General features: G+C 46.2%; 1 protein-coding gene across 5 annotated transcripts; it reads right to left on the bottom strand.

Moving 5' to 3' along the window:
• Positions 1–202: 202 nt before the first annotated feature.
• On the bottom strand, positions 203–27128 carry PMS2 (PMS1 homolog 2, mismatch repair system component). 5 transcript variants are annotated; one of them, XM_034988350.1, is made up of 15 exons: positions 26999–27123; positions 24765–24904; positions 24042–24128; positions 23754–23856; positions 22637–22820; positions 19624–19791; positions 18735–18832; positions 17039–17138; positions 15288–15372; positions 13630–13785; positions 10733–11591; positions 6294–6461; positions 4057–4157; positions 3678–3847; positions 203–896 (listed from the first exon to the last, which is right to left on the bottom strand). In XM_034988350.1, exons 1-15 carry the CDS (start codon positions 27019–27021, stop codon positions 759–761), a joined length of 2580 nt encoding a protein of 859 aa, XP_034844241.1. In that variant the 5' UTR covers positions 27022–27123; the 3' UTR covers positions 203–758. The 5 variants fall into 5 exon arrangements, with proteins under 5 accessions (XP_034844241.1, XP_034844240.1, XP_034844242.1 ...); XM_034988349.1 differs by lacking the exon at positions 26999–27123 and having other exon boundaries at positions 24765–25790; XM_034988351.1 differs by lacking the exons at positions 23754–23856; positions 24042–24128; positions 24765–24904 and having other exon boundaries at positions 26999–27128.
• Positions 27129–27200: the final 72 nt, after the last annotated feature.

Genomic DNA, 27200 nt, shown 5'->3' with positions numbered 1-27200 from the left:
GGCTGGTCCACACTGGTCACCGTACACCAACAGCCTTCTGGGCCCACAGAGGGTACTCTGACCTCCGTCTCTGGCTGGGTTCAAACGGGACGAGATTCCATGAAAAACTATTTGACAACAGTTTCTGCTCTCTCCAGTACCACGGAGGGCCAGTAACAAGAATACCCTGCAATCCATGCCCCAAGGAAAGGAAATCGCAACATTAAAGGTGAGAGAAAAATCAACCTTTTATTTCCCCTTGCCTACGACAGCGCTTTGCCACCCAGGCTGCACCGGGGCTCATTTAAAAATAGTGACCCCAGGCCCCACCTGGGCCATTTTCTTCCAGTTGGGTTTTGTTACTTTTTTTTTTAATTTAATGTGCGTTAGGATTGACAGCCACTAATCCAAAAGGACCATGATTTTATGAAATTAAACCATTATGAATTTAATCATTTTACAGGCCAAAAGCTGCAGACTAAAATAGCGCAGGCTGCTGAGCAGAGGCCTCAGTGACTTTCGAGGCGTTCTTCCTATTTCTGGGACGTGCTCTTGCTTGTACACGTGCACACATTCAAGTGCAGAACAAAAAACATCACAAGCAATGCTCCATGTGGTTTGAAAAGGTTCTCAAGATCACTTCTAAGGATCTGGTCATTTTTTTTAAAACAGCAGGTTCATTTGCAAACAAGAAGTGACTAGTTAAAAACCCTGCTTTTGGAAACAGAAAAATCTGCAATAAAATGTGTAGTTCTATAAAATGAGAAGCACTGTCAGCTTTAAGAAATGACATCCAGGTTGGCAACGTGTCTCATGGTCGGCCTTCCGTGGGGACAGTTCCAGGGATGGTCCATCTCGCCCATGTGGGTAATGAGTTTCTTCATCTCGCTTGTGTTAAGAGCAGTTCCAATCATCACCTGAATAGGAGACACAGCAAAATAAAGTTTATTGGTTTTCATTTTTCTCTGAAACAAAGATGGACAAGATTACAACTCAACAACATTCCCCGAGAAATCTTCCTCCAAGGAACTTTACCTACCCTCTTCCATCTCAGGCCCCCACCTTTTTGGGAAATCCAGCCCCTCGGTGACTCCTGCACAGCGTCAGACCTCGGCTGGAGACGCCCACCAAACCTGCCCAGGATCCCACCAGTCTCAGCGGCTCCACCATGGCCTCTGACCCACGGCCCCGACCTGTCACCTCGGCGACCGCAGGGCCTCCTAACAGGCCTCCCTGAGGCCCTCTTCCAGCTGTTCTCCACTCAGCAGCCCGCAATTCCTTTTATTTATTTATTTTTTTAAAGATTTTATTTATTTGAGAGAGAGAGAGAAAGCGAGAGAGGGAACACAAGCAGGGGAAGCAGCAGAGGGAGAAAAGCAGGCTTCCCGCTGAGCAGGAAGCCGGACATGGGACTCGATCCCAGGACCCCGGGATCATGGCCTGAGCCAAAGGCAGACACTTAACGACTGAGCCACCCAGGCGCTCCTATCTTTAAAAAAAAAAGGCACGTCAGATCACATACATGGCTCACCTTCTCAGCTCTTGCCTCTCACCTGGATAAGAGCCCCCATGCATCACCCGATTTGGCCCTCCCTGGCCTTAGTGCCTGCACCTGTAAGCACACATCCCTCCCTGCCCCCACTCCAGCAGTCCATCTCTTATAGATGGACTCCACAAGCACCTGCCCCAGGACCTTGGCACCGGCTATGCCCTCTGCCCAGGAGACTCCATCCCCAGATACTTGCATGTCTCACTGCCCCTCCCTTCAGGCTTCTGTCCCTGACTCCTCTCAGGAGCTCCCCGTCTGTCCCTCTGTGGCCCTCACCCTGCTTTTCTCCATAGCACATTTCTCTACCTGACATACACGTGGTGATGAGCGGGGTCCACGCAAACACAGAGAAACTGAGCCCCTGAGAAACAAGAAGAGACGGTGAGAGGCGACAAGCCTGAGCCTATGCGTCCTCTTCCTTCTTCCGCGTGCCACGCACCGCCCCAGAGGTAGGATACGCAGCAGGGCTCTGCCACGTTGGAGAGAAACAGGCAACTATCACGCAGGGGGCTGTGCCCGAGGGCCTGGGAGAGGCTGCTTCAGAGGGGTGCTCAGGGGGAGCCGAGGACAGGGGGGAGCCAGGTCCGTGAAGGAGGGAGGTGAGACGGGAGGAAGGCTGGAGCGGCCGCGGACCTGGAAGGTGGCCTGTGTGGCTGGAGCTGAGCGAGCAGACAGGGCTGAAGGGCCGGCAGGGCGGAGCTCGGGCCCCTTGGGGTGCGGCAGAGGGGAGCCCACAAGGCTCAGCACACGGGACGAGGGAGAGCTGCAGCACCAAGGGCCTGCCGGGGTGCAGAGGGAGCTCTGAGGCACGTTGAGACAGGGTTCTAAGATGCCTGGCTGTTAGCACAGGCCCATGTGCGCGGCCTCCCACTCACCCCAGGATCAGGGCACTTCATCGAACAAAGCCCCGCAGCTGAAAGGCGGATCCGGGCCCTCGCTCTCTGCTCTAAGTACCCCGCTCCCTGGAGTAACGTCATCCAACCCCAAGGTTGTAAAGTGCCCCGAGTTTTCCCTCCGGCACTGACACTGCCCTGAGCTCTGATTCATTAATCTGACCGCTTTCAGACCACGTCCAGTTACAGCCTGACGGGACCTCTTACAACACAGCTTTTAGGCCACCCGCCCCCCAAAAGTGAGCAAGCCGTTGCTTTCCCCACCGCCCTCTCTCCGCTCTAGCAACGGCTTTGCAAGTCCTTCCGTCGGCGGCAGGCACCTCACCGGGCGCCGTTGCAACGGCCCGCCCTCGGTCATCACAGCCTCCGTGCAGTGCGAGCTCCCAGGGGCCCACCGGGACCGCCAGACCCCATGTTGGGGGGCCCCGGACGCCGCTGCGCTCGCATCCTGGCCCCGCTCCCATCACACGGGCAGTCTCGGGCTGGGTTCAAACACCCCCATCCGACCACCTCCCCGTCTTCGCACTTGCTGTTTCCTCTGTTACGAGGGCTCATCCCCAAGGGGCTCCATGTCCCCTTCCAGGCATCAGCTCAGATGCCCCCTCCTCGGAAAGCCCTTCCCTGGCTGCCACCTCAACGGCTCGCCTGGGTTTCCGTGGCCACTCCCCAGCCCCACGCTGTTCTTCTTTCCTGAACCTATTGGTGTTGGAGGTTGTCATTATTTTTGCTTACATCTTTTCCTCCCCACTAAACTATAAGCTCCGCAAGGGCGAGGACCTCATCCTTCTTGTCACCTGTGTCCCCGGCACATGGACAGGACAGGCCGCACAGCCGGGGCTCAGGGAGCATCTGATGAAGGGAGCGCGTCCTGGCCGCGCCCGGGGCCAGGTGATCCAGATGCACCTACTTGGACATCAGGCTGCCACCACCGCTGGGACAGCCTGAGCCGCGCAGTGCAACAGGGCGCCCGATGAGGCGCCCGCCGCCGACAAAGGACTTGCAAAGCCCCGTGCGGCGGCCTTTCGGGCCGGCAGGAGCAACACTCATCCGCCCATGTTGCTCCCCATCTACAGACAGACCACGGGCCTAGAAAGCTCTATCAGAGCATGCTGCTTGCAATTACGGGTCAGAGGTCAGAGACAGCGCCGGCCCGGCTTCCGGGGCACACGTGCTTACAGAAGCTCGTGGCTGTGTTCCATACGGCGACCGAGGGCAGTCGCAGCCGCTGTGCCGGCACACGAGCGTTCTTTACTTACGGACTTCCGACAAGCTCTGGAGGCAAACATCTGCCTGACTCGGGAAGGCCGGCACATAACCCCAGGACTGTCGCTCAGCATAAAGATCAGCTCGTCGATGTCCTGGGGTCCGAAGGTCCAGTTTTTACTAGTTGGCAAAGAAATCAATTTAGCTCTTTCGGTGACTGGAGCTAAAAGAATAAGATTAGGAGAAGACTCGGTTATTTGAAGTGCACGTGTCCCTCCAGTGCTTCGTGACCACGGACGCCGGGAGAGGGGAAAGCAGAAACACGCTTTCCGGGGGAACCGTGTCCATCTCCGATGAAATACACTGGTCTACAGAACCTCAAAGACTGTTCCCAGCGCTGACAGGACACACCTCGTAGTCCTAATAACTCACCCCCTTCGTCGATAACAAAATCAAAGCCGTTCTTTCGGAATATTTCCAGGTTTTCTATGAGAACAGCTTCATTGACAGCCGTTAAGTTGAGAGTCTGGGGTCTGAAAGAACAGAGAGAAGAGATTCAAACCCAGTTTTGAAGTCAAACCTTTACCTATAAAGCAGAAGGGAAACCGAACCAGTACGTGCTTCTCTGAATTCCTTTCAGAGCAACATGAGTAGCAACACTTTCTTGAGCTACGTGCCTTTCCGGTCACATAACTGCCTGAGAACTCCCCTTTCGTCTTCTTTTATTAAAATTAAAATGACCACAAAAGCAGCTGGCTTTCCTCAGTCTGCCACCCACCCCCATGACCCCAGGCTTCTCTCAATCCGCTCCTTAAAGGTAACGGGAGAACATGAAAATGTCATTTTCCCTCCCGCGCTATGTTACAGGCCTCTGAAAGCAGAATAAAGAGCATTTGTTTGCTATCCTGCCCCTTCCGAGCCTGCAATATTCCTCTCTCCATCTGTCTGCTGGGCAATCCGTCCACCTGTCCTGGAATCACCGAGCCCTTAATGAGACAGACTGATAAGGGCAGAAGATAGGATGGCCAGGTCTCCGCTCTCATGAGTAAGAGACCAGTGGGGAAGAATGCCATTGATCAAGCAGTCAAACTATAATTACAAAGCACGCAGCCAATCAGGAGGAAGGGACACCCAGTCCATAAGAGCACAGAGAAGTGAGACCAACCTAGAGACAGGGGTCAGGGAAGGTGTCCTGAGGTGTCTCCTTGAGCATGGAGAACGAGGAGGTGAGGTACGTGTAGGGAGGGCCAGACCATGCAGGGCCTGGTAGGAAAGGATGGACCTATGATCTTTATCCTTAAAATATGGCCCACCTGGAACCCCGAGTGGCCTGTGATTACCTGAGTCAACCTGAAATGCCATGAACGAGACATTATTTATGTAAAATGGCTGAAAAATAAAAGACCTCTATGAAAAAGGCAGAAATAATTCAATATGATAAACTAGCTTATTTTTTTAAAGATTTTATTTACCTATCTTAGAAAGCATGAGTGGGGGGAGGGGCAGAGGGAGAGAATCTTCAAGCAGACTCCCTGCTGAGCACGGAGCTCTATGCTGGGCTCGATCTTACAACCCTGAGATCATGACCCAAGCCAAAACCAAGAGTCAGACACTTAACCGACTACGCCACCCAGGCGCCCTGATAAAGTAGCTTATTGAATGTCTTTATTGTTACCATTTACACCTGCTTAAAATAAACAATTCATCCACTCCATAGGAAATGGAGTACTCCGTAAACTCAGTGTATTTTCCCTGCTGACTGTTGTAGTTAAACATTTCTTCACGCCAGAATCTACTCCTGTTGGGATCTGAGTGTATTTCTCTACATCATTGAATTTCCCAAATAAAAATTCAGGACCTCTTCTTCTAACTTGGCTTAAGGACTTCTGGTTTACATGATACACCCTACCACCTTGTAAAGCGGTCGGTGTAAAACGGGCAGTTTGGCAAAGGAGAGAGAAATACCAAATTCTGCAGTGACTAATCAGGGGACTTGAGCTCATCTAGCTGAGGACTGACACATAGGCTGGCCGCCTTTCTGCACACACGACATACCATAAATTGCCCTTCATCAAGATGATTTTTCTGGCCAACCAGAAAAGGCAAAAGGCTTGATAATTAACACATAATGGGGCACCTGGGTGACTCAGTCGTTAAGCGTCTGCCTTCGGCTCAGGTCATGATCCCAGGGTCCTGGGATCGAGCCCCACATCGGGCTCCCTGCTCCGCGGGAAGCCTGCTTCTCCCTCTCCCGCTCCCCCTGCTTGTGTTCCCTCTCTCGCTGTCTCTCTCTCTCTCTGTCAAATAAATAAATAAAATCTTAAAAAAAAAAAAGACACATTAGCTGTATGAACTTGGGGAAGTTACCTAACCGCTGTTTGCGCGCCTCCGTGTGATCACCTGTGAAGCGATGGTGGGAAGAGCAGCCACCTCGTAGGTCTGGGAGGATTAAATGAGTTAGTGCGTGTAAATGCGTTTCAACAGTGCCTGGCACCTAACGAGCACTCAGTAAACGGCAGCTATGACCGTTATTATGTAAAAAGTATAAAAATCTGCCATAGGGATGCTTGTGGCTAAAAAACAGAGACACACACACATATGAGCTCTTAGGTTTTAAACTTCAGGTGTGAAGACAACACGGAGAATTCTGAACAGCAGAACGAACTTACGCTATGAGCCTCTGACCCTGGAGGGCAGCGTGTTGCTGCAGCATCTCAAAGTTGTACTTCTCGTCTGTAGCGTGCTGGTCCACTATGAAGATGTCTGCATTCAGTTTGGTGATTATAAATCCCAGGTTAAACTGACCAATGATCTCCATTTCCGCGAACATCGTTTTACTGCATGCAGAAAATGTTCATTATGAGACATTACAACTTTAAAAGATTACTTTTCATAGACTGTAATACAAAACAAACAATACAAAAACATAAAACAGAGGAAGTTCCTAATGATTCCCTTTCTTAGGATTTTGTTTATTTGAGAGAGACAGGACACACAAGCGAGGTGAGGGGCAAAGGGAGAGGAAAAGCAGACTCCCCGCTGAGCAGGGAGCCCGACAAGGTGGGGCTTGATCCCGGGACCCTGAGATCATGACCCGAGCTGAAGGCAGACGCTTAACCAACTGAGCCACCCCAGGACCCCTATAATGCCACTTTCTAAAGATAACATTAGTTATTCATCCAGCTCCCCAGAGATATATTAGTTACGACTGTTCATTTGGCACACAACCTCCCAGACCTTTGTCTACGTGTTGTTTTAAACATACAAAAATGGAATCCTAATTCTTTATGCTGTTCTACTGCCATCATTTAACGACGCATCTTAGGTGCTTTCTCTGACCCACATGGATAGATCTCCTTCGTTCTTTTCAGTGGCGTACAGGAACTCACTGTGCGCATGTACCATAATTTGTCTGACAAATTCCCTACTAAAGGACATTCCAGCTGTTTCCATTTCAAGTAATACAAAAAAACGCTGCAACAAACGTTCATGGACATAAATCCGCACTATTCTGGGGGCATTTCTATACGATAAATCCCTAGATGTGGACGTACATTTTTTTTACTTTGATAGACCTACAGAATTTTGCACTCCCACCAGCAGTGTATAAAACTGTTTACCAATCCTGGGTATCAATCGTTCTGATACCTGCCAAGCTCACCAACGGGTCGTTTGGTGGGTGGTTCCGAAGTCTAACTCCGTGAGTGACTGCAGGCGTCAGTGCAGATGGGAGACAGCACGACTGATCTCCATGGGAGACACTGACATTGCCATTCTCCACCCCACACAACTCATGAGCGTCGGCCCTGTGGCCACAGGCCATGAGACTCTGTCAGAGCTGCCGCCAAAGCATGCTGGTTCTCAGATGGTCCTGAGACAGTCCCTTCTTTCTGGAAGCACTCCAGTGAGGAGGCCCCTCCCACAGCACAGAAGCCACCTGGGCCCCTGTGGGACCTGCTCGGGTGGGTGCCTCACCGGTCAACCACGGGTGAGAGTCGAACAGTGACGCCTCCGTGGGCCATGGGTTACTAACCTCCCATTTCCTATTGGCAAGGAGCCGAGCACGGAGCTCAAGTTTAAGGGCAGGACCAAACCAATCCCCAAACGCTGTCTTTGAGGGTGTGTCTCCTGGGACCATTCCTGGTAGTGATTCCATGTCAGAGTCCACAAGACACAATAGCCACACCCATGATTTGAACAGGGAAAAATCACAAGGTACTGAAAACTAGTATAAGGTGATTAACTACTTAGCTAAGAAACACGGGAGTAGCAAACGCAGGAGGCAGCTCCCACCTCCTGGAATGAGGGAGTGCGTCCAAAGAAGGAACTCCTGCAAGAGCACCGCTCCCCCTCCCCGGCTGAGCTTCAGACCTGCAGCCCACTGGATAAAAATAAGTCCGCTAGGTCTGCGGCAGCAAGAGAGTGAGCAAGGCTGGGCCTGCTGCTGGCAGCTGCCTTGTAGGAGGAAAAGACAAGGGCCACCAAGAAGCAAGGAGAGAAGCCGGGCTCGGGCAGTGTCTTGCGGTGTCCCTCCAGCGCCCCCTACTGACAAAGCCTGGCAGCGCCCCAGGGAAGAAGGCTTACAAGGTCCAGGCGCCAGGGTTGCAAAGTAGGGCAAAGTACAGTGGATTTGAGCTGAGAGGCAACACACGGGTAAGTGGCACAAAGGCCTACTCCCTGGCTCTGATTCTGTGCTCTGGCTCCCCAGGTAGATTCCCCACGGGAAGAACCTGTACCGACCCGAAGACTCAGGCACTCTGTCTTTGTAGGTGTATCTAAAACATGAACTAAAACATAGCAAAACTTTATGACTTGATGTATTTAGTTATAACTCAAAATATAAACACAAAAGCTAGTAAACACGACCACAGTACCTTCAATTCCTGCCTAATCTTTCACTCGGAATGTGTCTCAGGAAAAAGTCTTCGGCAGAACCACAGCTCAGAACCAAGAGGCGATCCAGCAGCCGTGCACTGAAGGCCAGAAGCAAATGCTGGGCCCACTGTGTGGATCAGGGTTCTCCAAGTGACCAACTGGGGTACCTGTCAAAATGCAGATTCCGGGGCCCCACGCCCACGATCTACCAAATCTACTAAGCAGAATCTCCTGAGGCTGGCCATAGGTTCTGCTTTTCGAACAAGCTTCCTCATTGATTGTTATGTGCACCCAAATTCCAGAACCATGATGACAGGTGATTGATGAATATTTGTTGATTTAAAATCACTATTTTTAGGGACGCCTGGGTGGCTCAGTTGGTTAAACATCCGCCTTTGGCTCAGGTCATGATCTCAGCAGGGAGTCTGCTTGTCCTTCCTCTGCCTCTCCCCCTGCTCATGCTTGCTCTCTCTCAAACAAACAAAATCTTTTTTTTTTAAAGATTTTATTTATTTATTTATTCGAGAGAGCGAGAATGAGAGAGTACATGAGATGGGGGAGGGTTAGAGGGAGAAGCAGGCTCCTCGTCGAGCAGGGAGCCCGATGCGGGACTCGATCCAGGGACTCCAGGATCATGACCTGAGCCGAAGGCAGTCGCTCAACCAACTGAGCCACCCAGGCGCCCAAACAAACAAAATCTTTAAAAAAAATCACTATTTTTAAAAATTACAGTTGATTTCACTCACTGAGAGGACTAAAAGAATCCAAAGGGAAAGTATAATTAGTTTTCGTTTTGGGCACCTTCCAGGTCTTTCCCCATCAAGCACGTGTTCCACGATCATGCGTGTGCGTGAGCAAGGAGCCTGGCTCATCACTGCATCCCTCAGGGTTCAGAGGCCCCAGAGCCCACCCGAAGAGGTTCACCTCCATTAATCACACACGCGTTAAAGGAACTATTTCCTGAAAACCCTTCTCAATGTAAGCTAGGCACTGTGGATATCAAAGGAATATAATATAATGGTTGCTGTTGAAGAATTGATCGTCAAAATTAAGCAAAGCCTAGTGGTCCAGACTAAAAGTGCCACAAAATCTCAATGCACTCTGTACAGGTCACAGCACATGTCAGTACCTGCTCAGACAAAACACATACAACATTTTAAAAAAGTTAAATATTTCAAGAGAATTCATTTTTAGAAGTCACAACGTTGTATATGATTATTCTCAACAAAGTGGTGGTGATGAGTATTTTCTACTATCAGTATTAATAGTTTTCTTTAAATCAACTCTCTTTGTTACTTAGCCTTACCGGAGGCAATCCTCTGGAAATCACAAGTTTGACAATGCATTACAGTTTCTGGTAATCAATCAATAATGGGGGATGCCTGGTTGGTTCAGTCGGTTAAGCATCTGCCTTCAGCTCAGGTCATGATCCCGGAGTCCTGGGATCAAGTCCCTGCTGAGCAGGGAGCCTGCTTCTCCCTCTGCCTGCCGCTCCCCGTTTGTGTGCATGCACACACATGTGCTCTCTCTCTGACAAATAAATAAAACTTTTAAAAAATAATAAATAAAATAAAATTATTTTAAAAATAAATCATTAACAAGAAATAGCAATGTCTCCGAAAACCACCATGAATTCAGTGCAGGGAGGAGTTGCTGTGAGCTGGAAACATTCACAAAGAGGAATGAGGTGGGGGTCAAGGAAGCACTGATTAACTTTGAGTGATGGAAAGGATGTGCAAAGAAAATCTAAGGAAACGATTCTTGAAAGGTTTCACAGAGAAAGAGTTCTTTAAAGAAAATTTGCCACGCATGAGAGGCAACAAAAAGGAGGTGAATGGAAAAAGCATCACCAAGGATGCACCAGTGAGGCTAATTAATGACCAATCCATGGAGTGGAGACAGACTCCAAAATTAGAATCTTCAAGAAGGAACACTGAGAAGGCAGAGAGAAAGGGGGCCGGGAAAGGAAGAGAGAGGAGCTCGGGCAGGTCTGAGGTGGGGATGTGCCAGGTCTGTGGTGCAGGGAAGGCCCTCAGGCAGGTCCGTCTGTCCGGCAGCCGGAGGACCAGACCCTGGAGCCGAGGAGGGCCACACCCGTGCCCTAAGTCAGGAGAGGAGAGGCGGGCGGAGCAGAAGACACCCAGGGGAGCAAAAGCAGAGCCTGGAAGGATCAGCCTGTCCCCTGCCGCAGCTCACGGTCACGAGCACAAATCCTCCTAAGGAAGAACTTTACCTTATCTCCTTTCTGAGTTCTTCCTCTGCGGCCTGGTTTTCTCCCGGGCAAATCTTGGCCCTGAACTTCCTACAATTCTGTGTGCCTTCTCTTCGCTGTTCTTGGTGCTGCAACTGCTTTATTCGTTGAGCTAAAGAGCGCATAGAAAAGGCCAGGGGCACTATTTTCTTATGGATTTTAACAGCCACGTCAACCTGAGATGCTGACAAGGTCTGAGTCTTCACCAACCCTTGGTGGGCATCAGAACTGAAAGGGACTCCATCTTTCTTAAAACGCTTTGTGTTTGAGGAGGACACGTCGGCGGGCCGAGGCAAGACTCCACGTGTCCGACCGCCATCCTCTTGGTCGAGATGGCCTTCGGGGTCTGCCGAGCGACGGTCAGTCTCAGGTGACTCCTCCCGAGACTCCACACTTCCTTGGGAAAACTCCTTGCTGGCGTGACCTCCCACTTCTGGGGTGCCGAGCCCTTCCTCTGGGCTGGCTGATGGGCGGCTATGCCCCGAGTCCTGCTCCGTGTCCCCTCTGTCCCTGCGGTCACAGGGGCCCTTATCTGAACGCATCATCTCCTCCTGGGGGCCGCGCGAGTCTGTGCCAGGGATGGGCCTCCGGGCGCAGAGGGAGCCTGGAGTGCCGGGAAGCTGTTCGTGTCTCTTCTGTCTTGGGGAAACCCGCCTTGGTTCAGGGCTCTTCGGGCCCTCAGGCCTGTCCTCCGTTGTCTGCCGAAGAGAAAAGGTCTCTCTCAGTCTGGAAATGGTCACTGCCCTTTTCTCTTCTCCTCTGGTCCTTGACGAAGTGGGACTATCCGGCTTTGCTGGCTGAGGCTTGTCCATTTCTGCCGAGTGCGTTTTTACTACGTGACCTGAGTAGATAAACGAACAGAGAAGAGTATCAGGGGCTACACGGAAATGGAATCAGAGGGTGTTTCCACTTGAACAGTCACTTCACAAAAGCAGGGATCCAAATGGCTGATCAAACATATGAAAACGGTTCCACGTTCGTCATAAAGGGCACACGAGTTAAAACCACAGCGGGACGCTACCTATACTCACCAGCGCGGGTAAAAACTTAAGACACGACAGAAGTTCACAAGGGCGAGGATCAAAAGGAGTGTCTACATGCTGCTGGGGGTCGTGAAATTGGTAGGATGGCTCTGGAAAACCCTCCGGGGGGAGCTCCTGAATCTAAGCAGGACGGCACTGCGGCTCCCATGGGAAAAGGCACCCACGCCCGCCGAAGCCACAGGCGGGGAAGTTCTTGGCTGTTTGAGTCACGACAGCCCAATCCGGGAAACGACCCAACTGTCCACAAACACACCACGGCATGGAAATACAAGGGAATGCTGCACAGCAAAGGGAGGGGGCCCATCAGGTGCCCCACGTGACACGGCCGAGTCATACGAGACACTGAAACGAATCCCAAAAAAGCCCACACACTAGGTGTCAGAAGTCAGGAAAACGGTCACCACCAGGGGGGGGGGGTAAGAAAAGGGGTCCCAGGGTGGTTTAGGGGTGCTATTTCTTGACCTCAGGGCTCACACCCTTATGTGTGTTTCTGTATTCAGTTAAATGGCTGAAAAGGGACGTTGGTTCAACCGTGCCTCAGGATGCCCCAATGTTCTGAGCAGGTTATCTTTATAGGGTAGCCTCTGGCAAAGTGTTTGTGAGTGGGCTCAGAGATGCCACCCTAGCCCGTTCCACAAAGATGTGTATGCAACCGCCCATCGTCCGCCCCATCCCCATGCACACCCACATCCGTAGCACTCCCACACCGAGAGCAAGCAGGGCCGATGGGGGCTCCCGGCGTCCACATCAAAGCTCTGCCACTTTACTGTCCAAGTTTCTGTGCTCATGCCCCACCCCAGCCCTCGGGAGCTTCACCTCCACCTTATTCCCGGATTATCAAAACGAGAGCCTGCCTACTATCTTCCAAACCCACCTCTCCCCACCCCTGGCATGTTAGGGAACGAGAGGACAGAGCTGCTCTGTATCCCTGCCCCTCCCCAAGCCCCTGACTTACAGCAACTCCTCTACCTTCCATTTACAAAGCCTCATCCCCAAACCATCTCCTCTCCCTGGGAGCAATACTCATCTGCCACCTTAGCTTTCCACCAAACCCTAGTTTCAGCTCCCTCGGCAGCTCTGGTCTTCCCCCCTTCGGAGGACACAATGAGGGGCACCCACCACCTCCATCTCTGCACATACAAACACGGAGATCGGGGCAGGCTGGCCTACAGAAGACAGGATGCACCCCAAGGAGCAGATCTGGCCATCAGGGGAGGTAACAGCCAACTCTTCCCTCTGCCAAGGAGGGCATCTGGCCCTCAACTCTGGTCCCCTCCCAGATGTCCCGGCTGCACGTGGTTTGGATAAAAAAGAATCAAACTACTTAAACAGATGGCTGATCACGTATGACCAGTGAAATAATAACTGTGCGTATTACTATTACAGATATTGGATCAGCTTTGTGGCAATGCTCATTCCAACATGCCACTCAGCGTAGAAGGCACGGGGGTGACGTGTGGGAAAGTGGCAGAGGGAGGGCCCCAGAAACTCCCCACTCCATCAAAGAAATGAGAAAATGGGCAAAGGTGGTCAGAATCGGCTTTGTCAGAGCTCTGGAAATGAACAAAAGGCTTGCAGCGAAGCAGGGGTGTTTACTAAAGAGAAACGAGTCCTGGTGAGTCTTGGTGAGACCACATCCCCAGATCTGCCCCACGTGCCTGCCATTTCTCTCATTAATCAGATTTCCTCACGTCCGCAGCTCTACACTTCGAGTGTGACACATCCTCTGTCTAAAGAGGAGAGTTCGTTCCGTGTCAAAAAAAACTATCCCTCAGGAAAAAAATAAGGGGAAGTATCACAATAGCTGTGAGTTTAAGCTGTCCGTATTTCTCTCACCTTCCACATCCAACAAGGGCTGCTGAGAGACACTGAGTTTGTTGACGTCGCTGTCAAACATTCCTACCAAAGATGTCTTTAAGACTGCCAACAGAAGCTTCTCCTCTTGTAGTAAAATTTGCCTTTTATCTGGAGTGACATTGATATCAACACATTCTAAGGCAAAAAAAAAAAAAAAAAATACTTCTTGTGTTTAAAATCACCTTTAACAGAAATTTCCCCATCTACTATTTTTTTCACTTGCACTTACAGGTAGTACTATTTTTTTTTAAGATTTTATTTATTTATTTGACAGAGAGAGAGAGAATGAGCAGAGGGAGGGGCAGAGGGAGAAGGAGGCTCTCCGCTGAGCAGGGAGCCCGATGCGGGACTCGATCCCAGGACCCCAAGATCATGACCTGAGCCTAAGGCAGCTGCTTAACCAACTGAGCCCCCCAGGTGCCTCCTGAAAGTACGATTAAAAATATTGCAATGTCCAGATTAATATTCATAAACTATAAAATTAACTCTTTCAAATAAACAAGAAAAAGATGAACCATTTATTAAATGGATGGAATATGCAAGTATTCGAGTGGGTAATTTACAAAAAAAAAAAGGCAAATAAACACATGAAAACATACGATAGAAAACTACAAGCTAAAATGAGGTCCTTCTATCACCCACTGAATTTGGTGAAAGGTAACACTACCCAGTATACCACTGGTAGATGAGTGAATTAGTACAGCATGATCAGTCACAGACACGGTAATTCTAGTTCTAGAAATGTATCTTAAGTAATAACCAAAGTTACAGATAACAATTTAATTATAAGGATAGTATTTAAATTTCTGAAAACTGAAGACAGCTTTAAAAAGGCTAAAAATTAAAAAGTTTAAGATACTGGCGACTTGCTGGCTCAGTTGGTTAAGCATCTGACTCCTGGATTCTGCTCAGGTCACGACCTCAGGGTCATGGGATCAAGCCCCGCGTCGGGCTCTGCACTCAGCAGGGAGTCTGTTTGGATATTCTCTCCTTCTGCCCCTTATCCACTGCTTGTGCATGCACGTGCACGCTCTCTCTCTCAGATAAATAAATCTTAAAAAAAGAGTTTAAGATACATCAGTATATTGGAATACAATGAATGCAGCTACTAAAATCATGTTTCTTAATAATTTTTAATGACATATAAGAAAGAAAACATTCATGTCTAAGGATAAAGAGCTTAATACAAACTTACTCAAAATTATTTTCTCCCTGCAAAGGATATGAGCAGATATATATATCATTACCTATTTTTTTAAGGCATGTACATATCTCTTAAGTGCCTAGAAAAAATACTAGGTAACAATAAACTAGAATTTTCCCAATCAGAAGAAAAATATGCATTATTTTTAAAATCAGGGAGAACACTTAGTTTGCTTTCTCCCTTGGGTGCCAGGAAAAAGTCACATTTTTCTGATAATACAAGTAACCCGGTCTCAAGCAGAAAGCAGGAAAGCCTGTATAAAAAATTAGTCTATAAAATTAAAAGTCTGTATGTAAAAAAACAAAAAAGAAAAATACATTGCCAGTAAGTATTGCTACAAAAGTCTCTTTCCGGTCATATCAGTGCTTTATAATTTCACTTGATTCTTTTATGGGTAAGTCACCAATGTGGCAGAGAGCTCAGTGGAACTTACCTGAATCAACAGAAATGTTAAGAACAACAAATGGATATTGATGTCGATTATACATGTGATAGACCTCGTTCACCAGTCTGGAAACCTACATAAAAAACAAAGATTAAAAAAGAATGTCTGTCCCCCAACACGCTGTTCTAACTAGAGGGATGTATTTTAACAGCTTTATCAAGGCAGAGTGGTCCTGCAATAAATAAAGTACATGTATTCGAAGTATTCACTTTGGTAAGTTTACAGTCAAGGTCAGTACGATTATAATCAAGATCATCAACGGGCGCCTGGGTGGCTCAGTTAAGCGTCTGCCTTCGGCTCAGGTCATGGTCCCAGGGTCCTGGGATCGAGCCCCACATCGGGCTCCCGGCTCAGCAGGAAGCCTGGTTCTCCCTCTCCCACTCCCCCTGCTTGTGTTCCCTCTCTCGCTGTGTCTCTCTCTGTCAAATAAATAAATAAAATCTTTAAAAAAAAAAAAAAAAAAGATCATCAATATATCCATTGCCCAAAAAAGTTTCCTCGTGCCCCTCAAAGGGATATTTTTAATCACCAACCCCTAAGCCTGAATCTTTTTCCAATCCGAAGACGCTTTTGAAGAAATATCAAAAGATAGAGGCGCAGCCTTATCTATTGGTTATGTTAACTCCAGTGTTGTTAACATGCTGCAGGTGCAATTTAAATGCTCATTAAACACATGCTAATGTACACAGAAATGTATTTACATGACTTTATAATGCGATTATTAAACGGGGTCAGAGACAAACTATAAAATCTCACCTTCTATAATGCAGTGGAAAATGCAGAGGTTGAACTACATCTGTTAGAAGTCATTTTAAAGTATCACTGGAAATCAGAACCTGTGACTCAGGTACAATGTTGCTAAAGATGCAAAATCAAAACTGAACCACTAGGATGCCTGGGTGACTCAGTAGTTAAGCATCTGCCTTCAGCTCAGGTCATGATCCCAGAGTCCCGGGATCGAGTCCCGCACTGGGCTCCCTGCTCAGGGGGAAGCCTGCTTCTCCCTCCGCCTGCCGCTCCCCCTGCTCGTGTTCTCTCTCTCTCGCGCTCTCTCTCTCTCACAAATAAATAAATAAAATCTTAAAAAACTGAACCACTAATACCCATGTAACCCTATCAGGATGACCAGCTTCAGTATGAGGCAGAAGGTATCTGGGCCCTAATTTTCCTGAAAAATGGACAGAAGAGGAGAAAATACGAAGCATATGCTCATGTGTCAGTCTTGACTGAAAAGTCCCCATGATGGTGAATGTTCTGAGATGTTTACTTTCTACAAATAGTGGTAATTTCTATGGTAATAAAGATGTCGGTTATCGATACGTATATACACATACACACATGCATAATTGAAACAACTGTATAGTAGACTTCTTTATTATTTTTTAATTTTTTATTTATTTGAAAGAAAGAATGAGAGAGAGAGAGAGAGCACATGAGAGGGGGGAGGGTCAGAGGAAGAAGCATACTCCCTGCTAGAGCAGGGAGCCCGATGCGGGACTTGATCCTGGGATTCCAGGATTATGACGTGAGTCAAAGGCAGTCACTTAACCAACTGAGCCATCCAGGCGCCCAGTAGACTTCTTTAAATGGCTGAAATAAGATAATTTAAAGCCATGTTTCTGAGTCAAAGTCCTACGTTTCATGTAAATTGCCTGTGTCAGGAGACCTTATTAGATAATAAATAAAATTAAAAGTTAAAGTCAGAAAGAAAAGACTAATACAGAAAAATCTTTAAATACCTTTGCTGGGTCACAAGGCCGCCCATTGATGAAGAAAAACTGTCTATCTGTTGAACTTCTTCCAACACCGTGAGCACAGTGAGAGATGAAGCCTGAGATGCTGTTCAATGTTCATACAGTAAGGGCAGGATTCCAGAAGGAAAAGGGTTAGTAACACATCAGAGAGCACGTTCTTAAAGTAAAAACAAAATAAAAATAGGATACCGTGCTAAGTATTAACATTTCAGTTAATGCGTATTTGTGTTCCATTCTGATAAATCATAAAAAGAACAGAGACCTTCTGGAATGTTCTACAGCTCCTGCGGTCAACAAATCCACCACAGGCAATGCAGTGGGTTCAGAACGGATTTGCTTCAGCTCTCCTCTCACACTTGCCCTACTAAATTCTTGGCCTCCATGCATGGAATGAGTTTCACCTCAGACTCACATTCTGGAACCTTCCAGCTGATCCCACTGGCTGTCTAGGGAGTCCAACTACTTGTATTCATGATATCTGCCTACATTCCCTGCCCTTTAAAAATCTGCTCTCCATCAGCAAACTCCTGTCTACTAAGGTGTCGTGAAAGTGCTTACTCTACTTGTGAACTACCTCAGGGATATGCGCACTTCCGTAAGAACAGACTGTCCACAGTGAGTCCCCACCTTTCATTTTAGGCATGTAAGTCACAGGCAAGTGGAGGGAGAGTGAGCGACATGGGCTGTCCCACAGCCAATCCCAAGTAGGGAAAATGCCAATTTTTCTTACAGTAAAAGTAATGATGCTGGACAAGATGCTGTGGAAGGCATGAACTAAAGGGAACAGCCTCTTATTACGCTCTCCCGAATCCCCATAAAGCACAACATGTACGTAAATTAAAAGTTATTCTAATTGGTCACTAAACATAGTCTTTACGACAAAGGTGAATTCAACAGGAAACTCCCTAAAATGCACCAGGGACCCAGAATATTGAACAAATTAAGTAACAGACCCTTTACAGAAATCCTTTTTCTGGGGCGCCTGGGTGGCTCAGTTGGTTAAGCGTCTGCCTTTGGCTCAGATCATGATCCCAGGGTCCTCGGACTGAGCCCCAAATCAGGCTCTCTGCTCATGGGGAGCCTGCCTCTCCATCTCCTCCCTGCTCATGCTCTCTCTCTCCTCTCTCAAATAAATAAAATCTTAAAAAAAAAAAAGAAAGAAAGAAAGGAATCCTCTTTCTCAGCAGTAACAATGCCTACAATTTTATAATGAACATAAGAAACTATAAGCCTTGGGGCGCCTGACAGGCTCAGTCAGTAGAGCACGTAACTCTTGATCTCAGGGTTGCAAGTTTGAGCCCCACTTGCAGCGTAGAGTTTACTTAAAAAAAAAAAAAAAGAACCAAATTAAATTTAAGTTTAAAAAAATTTAAAAGGGCACCTGGGTAGCTCAGTCGGTTAAGCGTCTACCATCAGCTCAGGTCATGATCCCAGGGTCCTGGGATGGAGCCCCACAGCAGGCTCCCTGCTCAGTGGGGATTCTGCTTCTCCCTCTCCCCCCTGCTCATGCTCTCTCTCGCTCTCTCTCAAATAAATAAATAAAACCTTTTAAAAAATAAATTAAATAAATTTAAAAATTTTTTAAAAAGAAACTATAAGCATTAAAATCACTATCTTTAAAAACAAAGAACTCCAGAGAAAACGTTTGATTGCAATTTCCCCCCCACAGAAATCTACTCACTGAAACAGAGTATTCAGAGCATCAGCTTGGCTCAGCCCGTACTCTTCACAAACGGAGTCACTAGGGGGCAGCTGAACAAAGGGAATGAGGCTTTGCAGCTAAAAGAAAACAAGATTCACAGTTAATTCCTAACAAAAATAGGATGAACCTAACTTCAGAAAGAAAGATACAGAATGAGGGCTTTTTGTGTTTTCTTTCCCTGGTCAGCTACTCACATTAAGAGCACAAAGAGTCTCGACGGCTGCTTTTGGCAATAAGAATAATTGTGATTTTTTTATTAGAAAGATGAACTACTTGCTCGTACTTATCCATAACCAATATATTGCCCACAACATATTTTTTCAGATGGAGAGTAAAAGGAGTGTTTTCTTCTCTGGAATAAAATAAAACAATCTTTCAGCTCTCAACATTAATTTTTGTGGGGGCACCCAGGTGGCTCAGTCGTTAAGCGTCTGCCTTTGGCTCAGGTCATGATCCCAAGGTCCTGGGATCGAGCCCCACATTGGGCACCACTCTGTGGGAAGCCTCCTTCTCCCTCTCCCTCTCCCCCTGCTTGTGTTCCCTCTCTCACTGTGTCTCTCTCTGTCAAATAAATAAATAAAATCTTAAAAAATAATAATAATAATTTTTGCGGTAAGTACCTAATTCAAAAATCAATTATTAGGGGTGCCTGGCTGGCTCAGTCCGTGGAGTGTGCAACTCTTGATCTCGGGGTTGTAAGTTCAAGCCCCACGTTGGGCGTAGAGCTTACTTAAAAATAAAAATCTTTAAAAAAAGAAAATGAATTACTGGAAAGGACAATGGAAACCTATTCTTTGGAAAGGACAATGGAAACCTGCTCTAGCCACGAGAGCAATAAAATGTTTCTTAAATAACTGGTCGCCACTACCTGTTTCTGCCCAAACACCGATGCAATATTTTCCTTTATGCTGGAGCTCCCACTGGTGCATACCACCGGCTGCCGTTTCCCTTGCCCGACCTGATTGCTGCAACTGACACGGATGCCTGCCGAAATGATACAGTATGCATGCAAGACTTGGACCATTTTGGCGTACTCCTGTGTAAAAAACACAAATGCAAGACTCCACGTTACTTTAACCCTACAAGAATTAAATGATTCAAGTTAAAACATCCAACTGAAGGTTCTCATATCAGCACACAACTAAGGCAGATTATCCCTGAAAGAATGAGCCATGAATCATCTCCCACGTATATCTCTGTACATGGTGTAAAAGAGAACTCATAGGCTTAGGTTTCTAGCCACACCGCTCTCATGCCCACAGTGTCCATGCCCACTGCTCTAATTTTATTTCCATTTGTATTTATTTTTTTTTTATTTTTAGAGAGAGAGAAAGTGTGAGCAGGGATAGGGGAAAGGAAGGAGCAGAGGGAGAGAGAGAATCTCAAGAATTAAGATTCTTGAGAATCTCAAGAAGACTCCCCACTCAGCACAGAGCCTGACACCGGGCTCGATCCCACAACCCTGAGATCATGACCTGAGCTGAAATCAAGAGTCAGACACTCAACTGACTGAGCCACCCAGGCACCCCCATGCCTGCTGCTATAAAAATCAAAAAGTGCATTCCCTTAGGCCTTGTGATCCTTTCTCTAGAATTTTATTCTTATAGAAAGACTGGCACAACAAATATATATTACAAAAATGTTCATTGGAACAATCCATAATTGTGAAAAATTAAAAAGAACATAATAAGCAACCATCAACAAGGAGCTAATTATGGGATACCCACATCACGACAGAATGATAAAGAATAAAGTAATGAGTCAGCCAAAAAAGATACCTACAATATATAGTAGGATCCTAATCGTTAAGATAAAAATTGAAACATACGCATAAAGGTTCTATACATCTGTATATACATTTGGATATACACCAAACTCTGGGAGGTCAGCAGAAACAATATCAACTTTCTACCACATACAACTCTACATTACTTAAATGTTTCATATTCTGTATTGCTTGATTTCATTATACTAGTTAATTATAACTTATCTCAAAAATTTTTTTTCAAGATTTATAAACACATGAAACTAAAAGGAGTCTGGAGAGACACAGACCAATCTGTCAACAGTGGTCATCTCTGGTAAGTACGAGTTCTTTATTCCTATAATTTCTGAAGCACTGATTTTTTACCATGAGGTACAAAAAAAGTTTTTTTCTATACAAACATTTTTTCATTTTTAAATAAAAAAGAAAGGGACGCCTGGGTGGCTCAGTTGGTTAAGCATCTGCCTTCAGCTCAGGTCATGATCCCAGGATCCTGGGATCGAGTCCCGCATCGGGCTCCTTGCTCAGTAGGGAGCCTGCTTCTCCCTCCGCCTGCTTCTCTCTCTCTCTCTGACAAATAAAAAAAATCTTTAATAAATAAATAAGAAAAATGTATAAGTTTTACCTGTAGTAAATATGTATTTTTGTGAAATTCCATAGTTACAACCAGTTCAAATTGCTTTACAAGAAAATTTTTTAGCTGTATATATTTAAATAACTTTTTGATTATGAAAATATATATACACAAAACAGAAAAGCACAAGGAAGACAGCAAAAAGCACATATGATCGCACATCCCAGGCCAGTTGCTTTGTTTTTATAAAACTGTAACTATATGAAGTTATAATTACATATATATACACTTATGCACAGTTTTTAACTACTTTTTTAAAAAATATCTTATTTATTTGTCAGAGAGAGAAACAGAACACAAGCAGGGGGGAGCAGCAGGGAGAGGGAGAAGCAGGCTCCCCGCTGAGCAGGGAGCCCGATGGGGGACTTGATCCCAGGACCCCGGGATCATGACCTGAGCCGAAGGCAGACGCTTAACCAACTGAGCCACACAGGTGTCCCTATAACTGTTTTAAGCACAATTATATAACACGTAGCTACTTCATTTTCATTCAAATTCATAAAAGTTGTAATAATTCATTTTTCAGGAAACCAAGAAAAATAATCTTATTAAAAGACTACAGGGGCGCCTGGGTGGCTCAGTCATTAAGCGTCTGCCTTCGGCTCAGGTCGTGATCCCAGAGTCCTGGGATCGAGCCCCTCATCGGGCTCCCTGCTCGGCGGGAAGCCTGCTTCTCCCTCCCCCACTCCCCCTGCTTGTGTTCCCTCTCTCGCTGTGTCTCTCTCTGTCAAATAAATAAATAAAATCTTTAAAAATAAATAAATAAATAAATAAATAAAAATAAAAGACTACAGATAGGGGGCACCTGGGTGGCTCAGTCAGTTGAGTATTCAACTCCTGATTTCAGCTCAGGTTGCGATCTCAAGGTTGTGAGATCAAGCCCCACAACGGGCTCCACACTCAGCACAGAGTTTGCTCGAGATTCTCTCTCTCCCTCTCCTGCTCCTCCTCCTGCTCATGTGCACACACTCTCTCTATATAAAATCTTTAATAAAAACAAACAAAACTACAGATAAAATTAAAATGTTACTTCTTAAGGAACCCATTCCCATGTCAGAACGCTTAATAGGGGCGCCTGGGTGGCTCAGTTGGTTAAGCGACTGCCTTCGGCTCAGGTCATGATCCTGGAGTCCCGGGATCGAGTCCCGCATCGGGCTCCCTGCTCGGCAGGGAGTCTGCTTCTCCCTCTGGCCCTCCCCCCTCTCATGTGCTCTCTCTCTCTCTCATTCTCTCTCTCAAATAAATAAATAAAATCTTTAAAAAAAAAAAGAACGCTTAATAAATGTGCTTTGATGGGAGTAAATCAACCTGAAGTTCAGTCTTTGGTGGGAAAAGGCAAACTAAGCACTTCCCAAAAAAATTCAGGGAAGAGAATTCACTGAGGAGTTAACTTCAGTTTACTTTCGTGTGGGGGATCTTTTACTACGTATGTACCTTACACCACCAAGGCTCTGGGAAGCTGGGGTTCTGGATTTACTGTACCTTTTTAATATTCCTTTGAAACTCCTTATGGCGCACAGGCAGTGTAAAAAATAGCTGCTGCACACTGACAGTCGTCCCTCGGGGTCGTGGGTGGGGGGTTTTCTGGACAATTCTCCCATTGTGATCAAACACCAGTCGAGTCCCGACTTTCGCCGATGTGTGGCAGGTAGAAATAGTCACATCACTGTGAGAGAGAGCAGGCGCCACCGGGTCAGAAATTCACAGGTGCTGGGCATCACATGCTCATTGTCTTACTTCTGTTCTCTAAAACCCCGCCTGAAAAAATGCTGATCCCTCTGAGATCATCCAAGAAAGTTTCTATGAGTGAGGAGTCATCGTAGAATCTAAGGCTTCGCACCTAACAGACAGTGAGACAGAGAGTTCTGTAAATGTTCTGTTTTGATAAAAGCTTCAATATTTGTTTTTTGGATTAACTGCAAAACAAAAGATCTCAAAGCTTATATATTAATGAATAAAGATATATTTCTCAGTTTTATTCCTACAGTTCTTCTTTTTTTTTTTTTTTATTTGAGAGAGAGAGAATGAGAGACAGAGAGCATGAGAGGGAGGAGGGTCAGAGGGGGAAGCAGACTCCCTGCCGAGCAGGGAGCCCGATGCGGGACTCGATCCCGGGACTCCAGGATCATGACCTGAGCCGAAGGCAGTCGCTTAACCAACTGAGCCACCCAGGCGCCCTATTCCTACAGTTCTAACACAAGGATCCAAAAATATTATAGCTCCAATGTATAAATAATTATTCACATAAATTTAGAATCTGTTATATATAATAAGAACTTTGGTTAAATTTTTTCCTAAATGTTTTAATAAATTAAAACCGACCTCTCTGTAACTTATAGTCTTTGTGCTATTTGACACTGAGAAGTTACTGCTTTAACAAGGGCAACAATTCTTTTACAAGACTATTTACTTCGCTTCATTGCTTACATTTCAGAAGTATTACCACGCAGACTGGCAGTAAGATAAAACGGAATGTGGAAGTTAGAGCTTGAGGCATTTCAGGATGGAAAAGTATAAGCAATGACTCTAATCCATACGTTTTCATTTTCAGAGAGATTTTTATGAGGGGTCAAGTTAGTAGACAAAAATATTGTATCACCTCAGTGCACAAAGTGAGCTCAGAGCCTCACCCCGAAAGCCAAAAGTTTCAACCTGAGTTAGGTCAGCAAAGTCTTGAATCTTAGAAGTATGATGTTTCAGAGCTGAAAGAGAGGTGCACAGTAAGACCCAAGATGTCTCAAGTGATATGCCACTGAATATTCACAATACCTACCAAAGTAACTGGTTTTTAAAAAGTCATTTTGTGTTTCCTAAGACAGTGTTACTCAAAGTTTTTGAAACATTTTGCCCAGATATTTTAAAACAGGATTAGAAAAATCCAACTTACTTAAGCCTTCAAAGTTTTCTTCTTCTACCCCACATCCATTGTCTGAAACTTCGATGAGCTCCACCCCATAGTCTCTAAGCCTTAGATCTGAAAAGTTTAACATATTAATTTCTCAAAGAACTGATGCATTAAAAGCCTTTATACTGACAGTATTTATTTATAACTTACCTAATGCAAAGATGAGCCATAACTATATTCACTTCAATGTACTATTGTCATTTGGTATATTTCATTTTTTTAAAGGTCTTCTTGGCAATTTATTAACCCAGATAAAATAGTTTTATTTTCTTTCCTTCCTTCCTCTCTCTTTCAAAAGGGTAATTTTAACATAGTCATTAAAGAGATTAGGCTATGGAATCAGACTTCCCAGAATATTATCCTAGCTGTAGAACCTCAAAAAAAGTAAATTCCTGTGCCTTCATTTTCTTATTTGTAAAACAGATAAAATATAACAACAACAATAATTCCTATCTCATAAGGTTGTTCTGCATCTTAAAAATAGCCATGTAGCACATTAGTAAGAACATGATAAACGTTAACTGCTTTTATTATTACTACTATCCACCTAAGTATTAGGTACCTAAGAGATGCTAAATTTAAGTTTAAAAAATAAAATTTCTCAGGATACCAACATTTGATTGTCTCATTACAATCACAAATGTTTCTTGAATAAAAGAGTATAAACTGATGGTTCCCTGTGGCTTAAAACTCTCCCAAACTTACCAATAGCAGTGGCCCCGGCATCCACACTATTTTCAACCAACTCCTTCACAGCAGTACTTAGACTGAGTACCACCTGTCCAGAACAAATCTGATGGACTGACTTCCGATCGATAGGTTTGATGGCCTTAGCAAGTTCTGTACTAAAGACACCAGTTACAAGAAACAAAGTGAGTATGCATTTATGTATTTTCATCCTGGTTTTAACTGCAGGAAATGATTCATCTCTGTTAATAGTTAATGTGTCTAACGCATTCGTTTATTAGATTAACATATCCATCTATTACATTCACAAATATAAATGTTGTCCTACAAGTCTTACACTTCTGTCAAAAAAATCTTCTGAATAGACACTTCCAATGCAATGGATATTCAGAAATTTAATTATGCTGGGATCTACATGGAGGAAACACATGTACCCCTCAACCTACGGGTCAATAATCTTTGGCAACAATGGGATCTTCTTCTGAAAAGTGAAAGCAACACTTCTCACTTGATTTGAAAACCCAAGGGTATGGTAGGAAATACACAGTGTTTATGTGAAAATCAAAACCATCTTAGAAACTGGGTACCTGTTATATAACTATTTCCACAGGAGCCTTTGAATCTCCCTTCCAAATCCAGGCTATCAACTGCTGTTTTGGCTAAAACCCCTAAAGTTCTTGCTGTACCTACTTAAAGAGTTATACAACCAGTTTGTTTCTACTTTCTCCCTATTCCAAACCACCCTCCATGCTACCACCAGTTACTTCAGAAATCACACACCTGGACAAATAACTTCTCTGCTTAAAAAATCTACTAGCATAGGGGTGCCTGGCTGGATCATTTGGAGGAACATGGGAGTCCTGATCTCGGGGTCCTGGATTTGAGCCCCATATTGGGTGCAGAGATTACTAAAAAAAAATACACTTTAGAAAAAAAAAACATCTACTAGCATTCCACTGTCTGCTATATGAAAATCTAGTCATATGAAAAACCAGGGTGCCTGGGTGGCTCAGTTGGTTAAGCGACTGCCTTCGGCTCAGGTCATGATCCTGGAGTCCCGGGATCGAGTCCTGCATCGGGCTCCCTGCTCGGCGGGGAGTCTGCTTCTCCCTCTGGCCCTCTCATGCTCTATCTCATTCTCTGTCTCAAATAAATAAATAAAATCTTTAAAAAAAGAAAGAAAGAAAAACCAGACCCCCGTCTACTTTTCTCTCATTCTCTCCAATCCTCTGTTCACCAATTCTACCTATATTCTAGTCACAGCAAACTGTTGCCTGAATATCACAAGCTCTTTTAGACACTGCACCTTGTCTATACAGGTCTGTCTAGACCGTTCCCCTCTTCCTCCTCTGCCTGGCAAACCCCTGCTCATCCCAAGAATGCATTCCTTATGTTCACTAATTTAGCAATTTCTTGTAAGCGGCTTAATTGGTAATGTGGGTTTAATGGAACCCAGGAGCCTCCCTGCGAGAGAGAAATCTTTGGGTAGCCTCCCACAACTGCTAACACACAGCAGACCCTCAATAAACCCTTATAAAATAAGCAACAAACATCTTTACTCTTCGTTCTACCTTGCAAAAAATTTCACTCAGGTTTTCCTTAAATAAGAAAACTGCAGATGACAACACAAAATGGAAAGAAGTTTCTCCGACTCTTGCTTATTTGGCAACACACCATAGGCCACAAATCCACTTCCAATATTTATTTTGAGGACGGGGGATCAAACATTTAAACACACGGACAGCGAATTTGGGTTCAGGAACCTGACACTGAACGCAGCAGCGCTAGCCGGAGATTCGCCCCTCCGAACTGGGTTACCAGCCAGCAGTGACATACTCAAGGGGATGCGAAGTTCTGCATTTTTAAAAACTGTGCGGCTACGCAAATTAGCATGTGTCTTGAAGCCTCCCCCCAAAAACCTCAATTTTCAAAAAAAAAAAAAAGAGAGAAAGAAACCAGGTAGAAAGGAAAGGAGTTCAGTTTCCTGGGATGTCGCGCTCCGGCTGCAGTCCACGGACGCGTCCAGACGTCTGGGCAGAGCCTGCCTGGGAGCGGGACGGATCTCCCCGCCCACCCCGACCGCGAAGCGCCCCCAAAGGCCAGCGGATCCGGGGAGCGCCGAGGAGCCCGCTCCGGGGCCTCCAAGCGGGTTCGCCCAGCGCCGCGGTCTCCTTCCCCTCCCTTCCCGGGGTCTGGAACGCCGTGGGCCTCAGGGAGGGCGACCGCGAGGGGACACTGCACGCACCGCTCACCTCGGCCCTTCGGCCCGCTCCATGGATCCAGAACCTGACCCGCCTCCGGGACTCGGGACGGTTTCTGCCGCCGCTCCCACGGGGGCTCCGCTTCCTGCCGCCCATTGGCTGCTTCCGACACTGTGCCCCGCCCCTTCCGGGTGGGACAGCGGGCGCTTCCCACGCCTCCTTCTTGCCGATTGGTTGTGTAAAAAGTCGAGGT

The sequence above is a fragment of the Mirounga leonina genome, unplaced genomic scaffold (assembly GCF_011800145.1).
Source record: "Mirounga leonina isolate KUSES-001 unplaced genomic scaffold, KU_Mleo_1.0 Mir_454, whole genome shotgun sequence".
Taxonomy (NCBI): domain Eukaryota; kingdom Metazoa; phylum Chordata; class Mammalia; order Carnivora; family Phocidae; genus Mirounga; species Mirounga leonina.
This window is presented reverse-complemented; position numbering and strand designations above follow the sequence as displayed.

Bases quoted from the DNA above. Each gene is read 5' to 3' on its own strand.
- PMS2 (XM_034988349.1), bottom strand. From the start codon at position 24,957: ATGAAAATACATAAATGCATACTCACTTTGTTTCTTGTAACTGGTGTC. The intron at 13,786-15,287 runs GTAAGTTCCACT...TTTTTGCCTTAG, and splicing joins TAACATTTCTGTTGATTCAG to AATGTGTTGATATCAATGTC. The intron at 3,848-4,056 runs GTGAGTTATTAG...TTATTCTTTTAG, and splicing joins TTTTGTTATCGACGAAGGGG to CTCCAGTCACCGAAAGAGCT.